Genomic DNA, 14,419 nt, shown 5'->3' with positions numbered 1-14,419 from the left:
CCTACCCATCATCCCGGCATTAACGTCTTTCATACCGAGATTACATTTCTATCATTCGGTCTGTCATGATAAAATATTAACACATCATCAGCAATACTATGTCTAGGAGCTTGATATATCGCCTTAACTATCCACATTTGCAAGCACTTTGGGTTTTTCTTTTATTGTCATCTTCCATTTTCATGCATGTCAGTTCCGATATCACATCCAGGGCTCCTCGTTTATTTTTGGTTCAGGATTTTCTTGGAAGACCCGTATTTACGACTGTGTTCATAGATTTCTCTATCTGTGTTTCTTTCCGGTTTCCTTTCTTTCTTCTTCTATATTTCACGGACGAGGGTTGCATTGTTTTGCATTTTGATTTTGAGGCTCAGCTCTTTTTTCTTTTTCTTCTTCTTCTTCTTCTTCTTCTTCTTCTTCATTTTTTTGTATATATGGATATAATTCCGGGGAACAAAGAATCTATCTATGGGGTTATATATTGCTTGAATTGAGTTTGCGATATCAATCAGCCTTTGTAGGGATAAATTTTACAGGTTGATCTAACCTCCCTACATGTATAATCAGAGAGTTAGCTTTAAAGATGGTCAAAAGCTTAAAGGTTTCCCAGCATATAAAATATAATAATAAATACCTCAAACTATAAGGGAATTCCAGAATACCGGCCACTTCCCTTTGTGACGTCTAAAAACGAGACCATGGTTGACCATTGTGGTAATACCGGTGGAATATTTCCACCTACGGTTTCGAGTGCTTGAAGAACAGCTCGGATGCTTTCCAAGCGATTGGGATTTTCTTAGGAGTTAAATGTTCAAAAGAAATCCTCGAAGACATTGGATTCGTGGGCCTGTGTCTATAGGAATTATTTCAAGGGACTGTCGCCGAGGCACCGCTATTGTTGGGTTGGGATTGTTATCCAGTTTCCCTTTTGATGATTTACTCCTCGTTCTTTAAATGGCTGCAGTTCCATTTATCAACAGAAGACGAGGGCATTTTGGTAGCTGGATCCTTTGCCGCGATTTTAACATATATTAATTCTTTGACGGGATCATATCTCAGAAGGAGGGGGCGGTGCTCCTCTCGTACTCGTTTCCGCTCTTCCTTGTTGACCAAATCCAGAGCCCTCATTAAGTGGTAGGTATAAGTTGATGAATGATAAGGCTTAGATCATGAAAGTAGCGGGAGAGAAAATGGTGGCAATGTTCAGGAGAACTAGCATATGAGAGCTGTTCGAGGATAGCTGTTCTCTCTTTACTGCCATGATTTTGGCTTGAAGTTTTTGCGCTGTGGTGCCACCGGGAAGGGGTTTCGACGATATAGATAAAGTGCCGATGATGTTTTTCTATCAAATAGCGATACTGAGATTTTTTTGCGTGGGGCTGGGTACGAGACAAGCGATACTGGTGTATCGCCCGGCGGTAAGGACTATATTATTGACTCTGGGTCAGTCTTTAAATCTGTGTGGATAAAGTACGACGTAGTATCTCACGTGCACGTACACAATATGACAGGATGGGGGAAGTACCTGCTCAAACCCTCTGAAACAGAATCCTTATAGATATATCTGTGAGCTCTGTCACCTGAAAAGTCGCTTGTTTAGGGTGTAGGCAAATATTGTACTTGGTGGAGAAGAAGATCATAAAATATATTAACGGTATACCGATTATTGAGATATCGAGATGTAGAAAATATATATATATTGCATTAAAAACGGGGAGAGCGGAGGCAATCAAACCTGCTAACATTAACAATTAACAGTCGATCTGTTTAAGTATCAACCTTGTAAATTTAAATTTAAGTACTTAAGTAGGTAAGTATCGGATTAGAGAACTATATCGACGCGATCTACTCTGCTCTATTCTACTCTACTTAATTCTATTGCATTCTCCTCTATTCTATCGTAGTATATTCTATCTTATTCTATTTTATTTATTTATTTATAATTCGAATTCAAAGCTCAGGTATTCAACTAGGCTGAAAGCAAGCGAGCTAGCTTTAACACAAAATCTATTAATCTACAGCGTTTCGCATCTAATATACATCTCCATCTAAGCTAAACTTCAGACCTGCGGTTTAAATATAAAGACTTAAGTAAGGTACTATTATTAGTGCCTCTTCTCAACTGACTCTTAAATTGTTACTTATATTCGTCTCAAATTAGCAAACGTACATCCGAAAAAACATCTTGACCAGTCGAAATAGAAATCTGATCTCTAGAACTATTATATTCCAGAACTGCAGACAATGGAGCAAAACACTATCCAAGGGAGCCCAGAAGAAAGCCTAGAGGCTCTTAAATCTCAAATCGCCTCTCTACAATCCCAACTTACAGCTGCAAAAGCCCAGCTTCAAATACAAATCCCACCTTCAAGTTCGTAAACATACCAATATTATATGTCCCCCAAAATCCAACGTTCTCAACGCAATATTACATCCTTTCATCCGTGCTTTATATAAAAATAAAATAAAATTATAACAGAGAAACTTACACAAAAAGAGGTCATCTAGCCCCATCACCCCCTCTCCACCTATGGCTCCTCCTCGCCGATTCCGCTCTTCCAATCGGTTCCTTCGCTTTCTCCTCCGGTTTGGAATCATATATTTCTCACCGTAACCTTCGACCAGCCGTATCCCCAAAACCAACTCCCAGAACCGAATTAACCCGCTTCCTCCGCCTTTCTTTACTTTCGATCTCAACTACCACAATACCTTTCATAACAGCGGCTTTTAAATCTCCTTCGTCGGTATTAACTCTGGATGACACTTTCGACGCAACAACAACATGTGAAGTCGCCCGTCGAGCGAGTATTTCTCAAGGAAGAGCCCTCTGCAGCGTTTGGGATAAATCCTTCGCTTCATCTCTTTTAAAGGTCAACTCTGAGAGTAATGGTGATGATGATGATAATGAAGGCGAAAGTAAAATTCCAATACATTACAGACCAGACCATTTCGGTCCTTCCTGGGGGTATATAACCCGTCTCTCCGGGTTACCGAATACGAAGGAGGCGTTGGAACAAGTGGTTTTTGTGTTTTTGTTTAATCATGTCAAGGCACTGTTGTCGGCTGCTGTGAGGTTATCGTTGATCGGACCCTATGTTGCGCAGCAGATTTTGGCTAGTGAGGAAGTTGGGAGGTTGGTCAGGGAGGCGGTGGAGAGAGGTGGGAAGATTGGAGTTGAGGAGGCGGGGCAGTCGGTTCCTACGGTGGATTTATGGCAGGGGAGGCATGAGAGGTTGTATACTAGGATTTTTAATTCTTAGAGCGGCGATTGGTTTGGTTGGTTGATTGGTGTATGTAGACATAAGGTAGTTCAATATAGAACGTACGATTTAGATTTTTTTTTCTTTTTTACTTTTTGGAGTATCGGTTCAAGGTTTTCGAGGTTTTCTATTTTCATTTCTCCCCCTTATTTTCCCCATCTAGCAAAGTTATGTTAAAAGAACGATGCTAGAGGTAGTTTGATTAATAAACATGTATTTATAAAGTGAAAAAAAGGAGGGAAGAATAAAGAGTAAAGACAAAGGCAAATTTGTATCCTTTTTGGTTTGTGATGTTTCCCAACCTTTGTAAAGGCTCAATTGAATACCAAAAGAGTATCTGTGGTATCGGTAGAGACCAAAGTGGGATAAAAACTTCCACGTCTTTTGTCATATCACCCATCCTTTTCTGGCTTTCTCGTGGTGATTCTCTTTGAAGTTAAGTCACACATATTTGATACCCGTCACCACTCGTCAAAATCGTTGAAGACGTGACTAGCGTGAACGAAGTAACAAAGATGATGCCGAAACTAGTGAGAAAGTGTAGAAGGATGTATGGGGAAAAAAACATTTTGATAAAAGCATATTAAAAAAAGTAAAAGGGGTCAGAAGCAAAAGAACCGTTTTCTTTCTAGAGGGTTCTTTTGTAAAACAAAAAAAACAAGAGAGTAAAAAGTAGGTTGTGAAGAAGTGGAGAGGGTAGTGATAATGATCCAGGAGTAACAAGCAGGAAGGGTATGAAGTTTTCATGAAATAAGCCCAACGATGACCAACCATGTTATGATTTCGTGGTCAAAGTATCAAGGCATTTTTTAATCATGAAAATTTCTGAACAGTAAAGGCGCCAGTCGCTGCGGAAAAACTCCAGAGTATGCATAACAATAAGTCAGAAAAGAAAAGGAAAAAAGACCAGCAGTTGAAAAATCAGTTGTGTGCATCACAGAAATACAAAAGCAAAACAATTCCGTGATTAAAAGAGAAAGGAAAAAGTCAGTAGGTCCAGAATATAAAAGGTAGACGAAAGGTGACGAAGCATCGTTGAATGTTGTGTCATCTTCGGCTTATTTTTATAGTCGGACTGAGTTAGGAGAAAACAAATTTTGTAATGAGAGAAGAAAACAGAATAGATACCCGCAGTAAGGCGCTAACGAAAACTTGCGGAATCTATTGCTCCCAGATACGTCTCATAGCTTCGAGGTTGCGTGCCATAGTGTTATAGTCGGTCGGGCTCCTGGCACGAGTGTCCTGGGGAGTAGATCTTTCACCGAAAGCATCGGAGAAGGTGGAAGCACTGAATCCAGGTGGTGCGGGATTAGTTGGAACATACCCGGCGTTAACCAAGCCAGCAGGGGACAGTGGGGAACTGTAGATACTAAATCCAGGCCCACCGCGTTGGATGTTCTCATAGCGACCAGTCATTGTTGGGGTCTGCGGGCCGTATGATTCTGGGTCAGTGCCGTTCGTGGTTTGGTTGTGATTTCCGTTACCACCACGAGCAGGTTGATGTTGAGCCTGGGCCCCTTGAGTTCGAATGTTGCTGCGAGGACGAGGGGGAACATTCTCCTGACGAATGCGTGTTTCTGGATGAAGAGTCGCTGGTTGGGTAGGGTTTGGAGCTCTGAAAGATGTGGAGGATCTAGGACGGGGGCCTTGGGAGGGCCCGGGTTGAGAAAAGGTACTCATACCATCGTTAATTGGAATAGTTCCGACGAAGCCATTAGCAGCGCCTTGAGGGACATTGGTTTGGATCCTAGTTGGGGTACGGTATATAGTGGGCTCATATCCAGGCATCGTGATTGCGAGACGATTAGTTTGCCCGCGATTACCATTGTTCATCATTCCGTAACCGTTGTTGTGGCCATTACCAAAGTGACGGCCACCGAAATTACCATAGGCACGGCCACGATGGTAACCAAATCCACCTCCGAAGCGATTAGGGTGATAGTAGCCCGACCCGTTGCGGTAACGGGGATTGTACAAGCCTACGACGTATCAGTTTCCATTTTCAATACAGCTTGCTCCGATGAAGTTAGCTAAGCTTACCGGAATGCTCGGCTGCTGTAACACTACGCAACTTGCGGTTGAGGTTATTTGCTGAAGTAGTCCGTTAGTGATGGTTTTTCCATAAAGAATTGATAGGAGGGCTGTAGCTTACGTGGAGGAAACTCCATATCCAGACCGAAGTGTTCGCCCACAGTGTGGAAAGCCTATTGGTGATATATCATTAGAAGCTCTGAAAGGGGTCAAGAAGAGGATGGCGGAAAAGACAAACCCTTGGACGAAATTCGAACGGCTGGTCCATGACGCTAGAATTACGGAACTTCTCAATTAGAGCAGCTTTGCCTTGAATGTCTATTTTTTTATACCGTTAGCCTGGCAAAAGTTTACTTGGGAAATGATTGCAGGAAAAGAACTTACTGGCGTACGAAACCTCGACGATCTTATCGGAACCGAATTGCGACCTATTTTTTATCAGAAGGCTATTCCAAACTTTAATTATGGATCGTTTAGCCGGCTTACCATCGCATACCGACTCGTCGCTGAACGAAGTCAACAATATCGGCAAGGGTGAGGTAATTGACGAAGCAGTAACCAACATTACTTATACGTTGATGGGTCAGACAGGGATATACTTGAACTAAGGAATGGAATAGAAACCTACCAATGGTTCGCAAAGTCTATGAAAACAAAAACTGTGAGTAGATATCCACAAGCCAAATTATAGGGAATCCTTACCGATTCTAAGATATAAAAAGTCATATCTGCGATATGAAACCTCGTCTAACCAAGCCTTGATAACGCTTTGAGGGAGCTACAAAGATTAAGTCAGAGGGGACGGAATTAGAAGAACTAGGCTGTTTCGCAATGGAAAAAATTCTTACGTGGTTGGGGATGTTGCGAATCATGATAGTTGTTCGTTGGTCAATTCCATTTCGAACATTATGAAGGTCTAGGATGTTTCGATTGATCCCAGGGTCATAACGTGGGCTCTCTGGTTCATAGAGCGCCATGGCACCGGAACGCCCTCGAACAAGAGCATTGGAGCCACAATAGTGACTACGGGCGAGTTCCTGGCCAGTTCCAGGTCCAGAGGAAAAGGGAATGCCATAGAGTCTACGAGCATCATTGACCAACTGTGTTGAGCCAGCGTGGACGACACAGACATTCTGGTCCTCGTGGATCTCAATCATTTGAGAGGCCTTCGTCCAGGCAATTCTCTCAACTTCTGGCCAATTGACACGGATCTCGAGGCCCTATAAATTCCTATTAGCTGCTGGGAATAGTCGGATGATAAAAAGGCACCACGAAGCTTCGACTTACATCAACTTGTTGACCATTCAAACTATTGATAGCGGCAGCTGCATTTCGGATGTCATAAAATTCTGCAAAAACAGTGCTGACATCATTGTTGCGGTAAGTCTGCACAGTATGCAAGTCTCCAAAGGCGCCTAGAGCTCCGACAATAGTTTGTGTATCACAATGCCCGTTGAGAACGTCAACTTGAACTTCACCCTCTGTTGTGAGTGGGTGTGCTGCGAAGTTATTAACCACCTGACTTGAGTTAGTAATTGTATATTATCTTCACTGTACTTTGGCACCTTACATTTTCAAGTGTGGTTCGAGCACAGTAGATGGCAGGCCATTTCATCTGAACGTCCCTATAGCAGTGAATGGACGCCTGGAGGTGGAAAAACGAGACATATAAGATGCCATTGCTCAAGAGCTTTTCAACAAACAGGCCCGAGACATCTCCGAATTGCTAAGAGAAAGATTAGTATCAACGGGAGAAAAGTATGGATTTCTCGGAGGGGAGGGTGTTGGATCTCTAATAAACTTACCTCAAAGAAAGACTTAAGATTCGATGGAGAGGTGTCATTAGGAACACCAGTGCACTTCAAGTGTCGAGTTGGAACGATTCCAACATCCCTATCTACCTCAGGAACGCAATAATATTCGATGATCCTACCTTCGGCCCCACCACGGATGGCATTGGCCACTTGCTGTGATGGGTACCTAGCGACAGCGAGATCGTTCATCCCGCCGCCTGGGGTAGTTCCACCAAAATGCCCTTGGGAGCGAGTGGTAATCTCCATTCCCGGGTCTGGGATCTGGAAATCAGGGACGTACCCAATAGATTGTCCGGGAGGTCCAGCAACGGGAATTTGGAAAGAATTAGGGTTGGTAGAAGATGAAGCCATTTGAGTAGCCCCGGGTCCGCCAAAGGTTGTCGGAATGAAAATGTTTTCACCCCCAGAGAAGGGGCTATTTTACCAACCCACCTTGTCAGTACTTGATGATGGGAGAGTGAAAAGGGAAACCAAAAAAGTAAATAGCAAAAGAGAATGGAATAAGTAATAAGCTTATTAATGTGGCCAAACGATACTTACAATGGATGAGCTGTATTAGAAGTATTGCCAATAGCCTGCCCAAGGGTGGTAGGAACATCAATGTTCTGGTCTACAGGAACGAAAGTTTTTTTAGTACGAAGCCTTGGGTTGTATTTCCTGATAACGAGGGGGAAGATAGTTACAGTTCGTTTGTGTGTAAGTAGAGGATGGCCCTGTCGCGTTAGCGATGCCATCGGTATCCAGAGAGCGTCGTTGTTGTTGATTGGCTGAAGCCATGATTTGTTTTACTGTATGCTAGGTCAAGGAGGGGTTTAACAAGCCTTGGATCATGAAAAGGAGGGCAATTATAGAACAGAAAAAGGAAAGAGTAATAGGAGAGCGATCTTATGCAAGAGAAGTGTGTTTGGTGATGAAGGAAGGATACTGAGTCGAGCAAAGGTGCAGAAGGATGGGATGAGGAGGAGAATAGAGGTGAGGTGCAAGGGGAAGAGAGAAGTTCAGCAGAAGGGGCCTTTTTGTAATATAGTGCTTCCAATAAATAATAAAATCACAAATGAGGGACAACAACAACCCCCCAAAAGATTTTGACTCCTACGGGACCTTATATCTAGCGAGTATATTCGAAGATAGCACATACAATACTAGTACTAGTTATGCTAATAGTATTGATAGAGCAAATCTCAGCAGCAAACACAAAACCAAATACCAAAAACAGGGCGCTTCTAGGGGTTCTGAGGGAGACATATCCATGATATGACGTCATTACTCCCAATCCCACTGGGGAAAAAGAGACTATTAGCTTAGGGCTCAACCCCAGTGTTGTTGTACCAACCCTCCCCTCTCCATAAGCCAATTCAAGAATATACATCCACCTCCCGAAGCCTGATAATCATCACCAAAGTACCAAAGGCTTCCTCGAAGTTCTGAATACAGAATACCACACGGGAAAGTGTTGACATGTGGTTGGCCATGGTCGCGCGACCTGAGATATTTTAACCTTTTTTGGCCGTGTTACGGAGCCGGGGACTGCTTTTAGCTTTCATTAGTAGCGCGGTGTTCCGCTCTAGGTTGCCTACGTACTGTCCGAGTAGAACGGTTGCGCGACGCTCCCCCGTAGGTGTCTTTAATTTAGTCCAACATCTGAAATATGCTACAATCACTAGAGCTTTATTTGGATACAAAGCTGTTAAGCAATGGCAATCCGATGTATTAATGTATCGGTCTGGCTACTGTTTTGGTACATGGCGGCACCTCCACGTGGTTATTTTGTATATTGAGCAACATACAGGCGGCTAAAAATATATGATAGACCGATTCTATTGTAAACTACCTCAGAATAGAAGTTTAATTTCAAGATGAACGTAAACCGCCTATCAACGATTAAACTTCCCAGATACTATCTTATATATACACATTCACAACCTCACCAGAACTAGCCTAACTTCCAACTTCCAACTTCCTGCAGTCTTTCGTTATTCCGTATATTTTACGCTTAAAATCTAGCTATCGTGAACAACCCAAAAGTGTTGCGTTGACGTTGTATTTAGCACCACCCGCCAAGATGCCGGATCTAAGCAACTTCTCTTTCCAGCAAGAAGTCGACAAGCGGCGGAGACTATCCCTGTTCCCTGGCGTGAATGGTGGACCTAGAGCTCGATCCATCCGTCGAACAAGGACACCTTCGCCCAAGTCGACCGAAAACCGTTCGAGAGGCTACTCGATATTCAGATACTCTCTCAAGGGCAATATGGTATCTCTTGACGACCCTTTGGAGGATGCACACTTAGTGCAGGTGATTCGACAGGTAGGGGGTGACACGTCTTGTGGTAGTGGTGGTGGTGGTGGTGGTGGTGATTTTGGGGGTTGAATCTCCGGTGGAGCAGTCTTAGCTAACATGGATCCTCCTTTTGTCTAGTGCATGCTGTCGTCCACCGACACCGAGTATTTCGATCTTTTAATCCCAGCCATCAAAGATGCATGCGTTCAGCAGCGAGAAGATGGCCTCATGATGGCACTTGAACGATTTGCTGAAGATAAGGAAGCAGAAATTGAGCAAATGTGCAATGAAAACCATCAACCTTTCGTTCAATCCGTTGAGCAGGTCTTGAAAGTCCGAGAGGAGTCTATGAAATACACCTCTGAGATTTTAAAGCTAAACCAGACGATTCAAAAGTCTACTGAAAGTTTAGCAGCTAAAAAGAAGGCTTTGGTAGATTCAAGGGGCACTAGGCAGAACATTGACGAGGCGATGCAAGCTCTTCATAGCTCGCTGGAAGTCCTCGCCGCAGCCAACCGAGTTCATGAACTTCTCAGCGAAAAGAAGCACTACACGGCTCTTCGCACACTTGACGAACTTCACAATATTCATCTAAAGGAAGTGATGCACTTCGAAGTCGCAAAGATCATTCAATCATCTGTCCCAGCAATGAAAACAATGATCAAGGAAGCTGTCATGACAGACTTGAATCACTGGCTATACCAAATCCGTGAAACCTCAAAGCTCCTAGGTCAGGTAGCTTTTGATCAAACAGAACTCCGACGAGAACGCCAAAAAGAAAGAGCGGAGAAATCTCAGTATTTCGAACTCTTTAAATTGAACTCGGCCGTCGAGCTCGTCCTGGATGAGAGAGAAGAATTCGACGTACTGAATAACGAGAACGTGATGATCGACTTCACTCCTCTCCACGAATGCATCCATATTCATGAAGCATTAGAGCTTAGAGACGACTTCCGCTTAGAGTACAGTGATGTCCGAAGACAGCAAAAGGAGCTTCTCCTCCCGGTGTCTGTTTCCTTCAGGGAGGATGATATCTCGGGGCTCGCTCAAGTTTTAGAAGAAATAGCGGGGTTCGCTATCATTGAGCGAGCTACGATGAGACGGACGCAAAACTTCCGATCAGCTTCTGACGTAGGTTGCTCTCGATTGCACTTTTTCCGCTTCCTAATGCTAATTAGGGTCATTTGACATAGGTGGAAGAGCTCTGGACGTCCATGTGCTCAAAGACTATTAAGATTATCACACCGGCGATGCAAGAAGTCAACAATTCCGACACTATTCTCAAAATTAAAGCAATTCTCTCATTATTCATTCAAACAATGGACGTAAGTTGTTCGAGATGTCTGGTCACGTTGATATCCAGAAGCGGAAGATTGCTAACTCTAGCTAGACCTGGAGCTATAATGTAGATATTCTTGATGCATTCTTGTTGAAACTCTTTGAGAGATACTCGGAGCTCTTGAAGAAGCAATTCTCCAAGGACTTTGTCGAGGTACGAATCATCCCAACACGGCCGTCTCGAGAAATACAACATAGCGTCTCAGGCTTGAGCTCCGTCACACCTTTTCGATGCCCAATGAGAGCTCTAGCCTTGTGTAACATCGATACTAACGATGTTTCGGATTGCAGATTGTGCAAAGCGACGATTACATGCCTATGGCCATTACCGATGCTGAGGAATACGCAAAAGTAATCAGCGTGAGCTGGTTCAAGGATGACAAGGACGCAGAAGAAATCCAGTAAGTGGACGCCCCACCGCCCCTCAAACTTGGCTGAAAGCTGATTTGTCGATCCAAGGTACCCCACGGTCCTCCCGTTTTCTCAGATGTACCCATTGTGCTGCATTGACCTACGCAGTTTCCTGAACAAGTACTATTTCTTTTCCCGGGAGTATTTCCACCATCCCCATACGATCGACGAGACACTCAGAGTGGTAAGTTGAGCCAGTTAGAAAATTTTCTCGATACTAAACCCCAAATACTCATAGACCCGCATCATGTATCCTTCTATTGGCTGGAATACGCTGACAAAGTCGCTATTGGCTCGTTATTTTTGCCAACTGGATAGTCTCTTGATGAAATGTTAATGGAACAAGTGTGCAAGTCGCTCCATGAAAGATTGACGTCCAAGTACCTCGGACAGATTGTCCAGATCTTGATCAATCTAGAACACTTTGAGACTGCCTGCTCGGAACTGCAAATCCTATTGAGGGACGTAAGTGCGTCAGCCCATGCTGGGCCAGTCCAACTCGAAGCACTAGAAATGTTCCGAAACGAGAAAAAGACGGCCGAGAAGAGGATTTTCGAGTTGGTGAACTCCAAGCTGGATGATTTGCTTGAAGGCGCCGAGTATGACTGGTACGTCTCCCTGTCTCATCTGCGAAATTGATAAACGCTTTCACATATTCGGTCTGGTCAACTTTTTTTCTGATTTGTTATGTTTCTACTGCAGGATGCCAAATACAGCAGAAGAAACAGCTAGCCCATATCTACTGGCCATGACTAGGTTCCTTACAGATATCATGGAGACCACTCTCCTCGGGCTCCCCAATGATATCAAAGGATTCGTCTACTTTGACGCCTTGAGCCACCTCGCCTCCGAGATCCTTGTGAGTGATTATCCCCAACCACCTCCGCTCTTCTGATCCGACGCCCGACTCTTTCCTTCGTATACCTCGAGGCGTGCATGACTTTGTATCACCCTCCCCATGATGCAGTCACGCCAGCCGCATATCTTTTTAACGAAAAAAGCCGTTATCCATGCTAATGACTCCGCCCCGACTGGGGCACCACACTCGCTCTTGTTAGAAACTGCCACTCTCCGAACACGTTCGGATGATCAATAAGAACGCTGTCAAAAACATGGACCAAGACGTAGCCTATCTCGAGGAGTTTGTCAAATCCTTGGAAAGCGAGGGGTCCAACCTGCCTAGGATTTTCGAAGAGCTGCGTGAGACAGTCAACCTGCTAAAGAGCGATAATCCGGAAGAGTTTTACGACATTAGCGTCAGAATGAAACACTACACCAAGGTTGATCCGTTGAACGGGCCGCTTCTTATGGAGAAGTATGTCACCGTCTTACCCCTCTATGGAGTGTCTAATACTATTCCGGACGAAAGAGTAAAACGTGATCAAAAGTCAGGTGCAAATTGCTAATATATTGATAATATAACAGGTTACGGTTAGCGGAAGAACACCAAAAAATGCCCGTCCCTGAAGTTCAAGAAGCTCCAAGGGGCCTGCTATCCGGTGGTTTCTCGAGGTTTAGAGGCAACTAAACTAGCTTGCCCGAGTAAAAACAATGATCCCAGTATTCGCCTCTGGGACGGACCGTGTCCACACGACCATTGTGTTTCACGCTCAGATCGCTTTCCTGATAGTCATATGATTACATTTTATCTCTTGAAGTTGAAGCATTACTTTTTGTGAGCATTATTTGCGAGCGTTCTTTCCTGGTCCCTTGTCTCATCTCGTCTCCTCTAGACTCAGCTACGGGCTTTTACGGAGAAATTCTGTCACTTTGTTGATATGTAACTTTAATTCGGCGTTTTTCTTTTTCTTTTTTTCGAGAGAGAGGGAGGGGGTAAACAGCCAATGTCGATTTTGGATTAGAAACTGTTGAGGTTGAAGTCGTCTTTCAAGATACGTTAAGTTTTCGCAAATATTAATATCTCGCATAAATTCAATATCGAATGCATACGTATTCCGGACCCATAATCGATTTAGATTGAAATGCATTAATTGATTAATGTGAAAAGAAAAGGCAAACTAGAAGAAGAAGAAAAAAAAACTTGCATTTTCGCGATTAATGAATTCCCGCTTTTGGCGGTCGACCGGTCCCAACTGCAAGAATATTTCGAATCTATGAGGCTAGAAGGAGGCTTCAGCGGGCGGGCCTTTCAAGCAATATCCCAGCTTGCCTAATCCTTCCGCTGTTAGATTTTAGTCAAAGATATCGATGTCAAGATCTTACAAGAAATTTTCAGTTTTCATTTTACTTTTTCAAAAGGGATTTTGTTTTTTATACACCACCTTTCAGGGCCTTGCAGATATCTGCAGCAGCCTTGAAAGCCTCCAAAAAAGCCTCCATCGAGCCTCTCCAGCTCCCCCCCCTCCCCAACGACCCTACCTTTTTCTTCAAATTTAATATAATCTCAAAAATATTAATTAGGAAGCTTAAGTAGGAAACTTGATATATTACCTATCTTAGCACCATGAGCCACCCCTCACCAGACCACACACACACCCCTCTTTGAAAATGTAAATGAATTATACATGGATATACCCTTTCCAAAAAAAAAAAAAAAAGGAGACCTAGCCACGATTTTCCAAGTTTTTTTTCGTAAGTTTGCTTTCTTTTTTGTTATCCTCAGAACCACGTAGACGCCCCATACCATGGTTAGCTCGTAGCTAAGGTCTTATTAATATATGTCTGTGCGTTGTCTTCCGTTCCAGGCCAGGCGGCTCGGTTTGCAATTTTGACATATTTTCTAGCCGGGTGGTCATAAACTACTAACTATAGCTACCCACCTGGCCATAGATTGATAGCTAGCTAGCTAACTTGGGCAGGACCCCATATCACGTTTTTTTTAAGATCTTCTAATACGTATGATATGTTCGAACCAATTTGAGAGAGAGACGTTATATTTTCTTTTCCTTGGTTATACTTACACAGTTTGTGTGTTTCTATATTAATATCAAGCGTATCATTATTATTATTAACCATGCAGTATAACTGGGTCTACATATACACAAGTGGACATGTTGCTTTTCTTGGAAAGCTAGAAAAGAACGGGAAAAAAAAAAAAAAAAAAAAAAAAAAGGAATGGTTGATGAAGTGGATACCTTGGCCGGCAGTGTCCCCAATGGGTGGTAATTAGTTAGTTAGTCTAGCTAGCTCGAGGTAGCTTTGGCAAACTCCAACCAAGCTCTGGTTTTAAGTTATCGACCGAGCTGGTTGCTTGCTGTGCCTTCGCGGTACTCGACTATCGGACTTTCTCCTTCAACAAGTGAAAAAATATCCTTTTTCTGAACAGG

At 43.4% G+C, this 14,419-nt stretch overlaps 3 protein-coding genes across 3 annotated transcripts; 2 read left to right on the top strand and 1 right to left on the bottom strand.

Moving 5' to 3' along the window:
• Positions 1-2,244: 2,244 nt before the first annotated feature.
• Positions 2,245-3,260, top strand: AOL_s00215g600 (uncharacterized protein; the record flags this gene model as incomplete). The annotated part of the gene is made up of 2 exons (XM_011129802.1): positions 2,245-2,371; positions 2,509-3,260. 2 exons carry the CDS (start codon positions 2,245-2,247, stop codon positions 3,258-3,260), a joined length of 879 nt encoding a protein of 292 aa, XP_011128104.1.
• Positions 3,261-4,421: 1,161 nt separating this feature from the next.
• Positions 4,422-7,882, bottom strand: AOL_s00215g599 (uncharacterized protein; the record flags this gene model as incomplete). The annotated part of the gene is made up of 14 exons (XM_011129801.1): positions 4,422-5,239; positions 5,301-5,351; positions 5,413-5,464; positions 5,530-5,609; positions 5,676-5,719; positions 5,778-5,858; positions 5,920-5,935; positions 5,994-6,069; positions 6,140-6,511; positions 6,579-6,809; positions 6,862-7,017; positions 7,097-7,520; positions 7,646-7,715; positions 7,789-7,882. The coding sequence occupies 14 exons, from the start codon at positions 7,880-7,882 to the stop codon at positions 4,422-4,424; spliced, it is 2,565 nt and encodes an 854-aa protein (XP_011128103.1).
• A 1,285-nt stretch (positions 7,883-9,167) lies between these two features.
• On the top strand, positions 9,168-12,660 carry AOL_s00215g598 (uncharacterized protein; the record flags this gene model as incomplete). Its single annotated transcript, XM_011129800.1, has 10 exons — positions 9,168-9,410; positions 9,522-10,514; positions 10,577-10,708; positions 10,774-10,875; positions 11,013-11,122; positions 11,181-11,316; positions 11,451-11,740; positions 11,835-11,991; positions 12,191-12,447; positions 12,558-12,660. The coding sequence occupies 10 exons, from the start codon at positions 9,168-9,170 to the stop codon at positions 12,658-12,660; spliced, it is 2,523 nt and encodes an 840-aa protein (XP_011128102.1).
• Between the last annotated feature and the right edge of the window lie 1,759 nt (positions 12,661-14,419).

Source organism: Orbilia oligospora, assembly GCF_000225545.1.
Source record: "Orbilia oligospora ATCC 24927 unplaced genomic scaffold scaffold00215, whole genome shotgun sequence".
Classification (NCBI taxonomy): Eukaryota; Fungi; Ascomycota; class Orbiliomycetes; order Orbiliales; family Orbiliaceae; genus Orbilia; species Orbilia oligospora.
The sequence above is the reverse complement of the archived record's forward strand: the minus strand, read 5'-3'. Positions and strand labels throughout refer to the sequence as shown.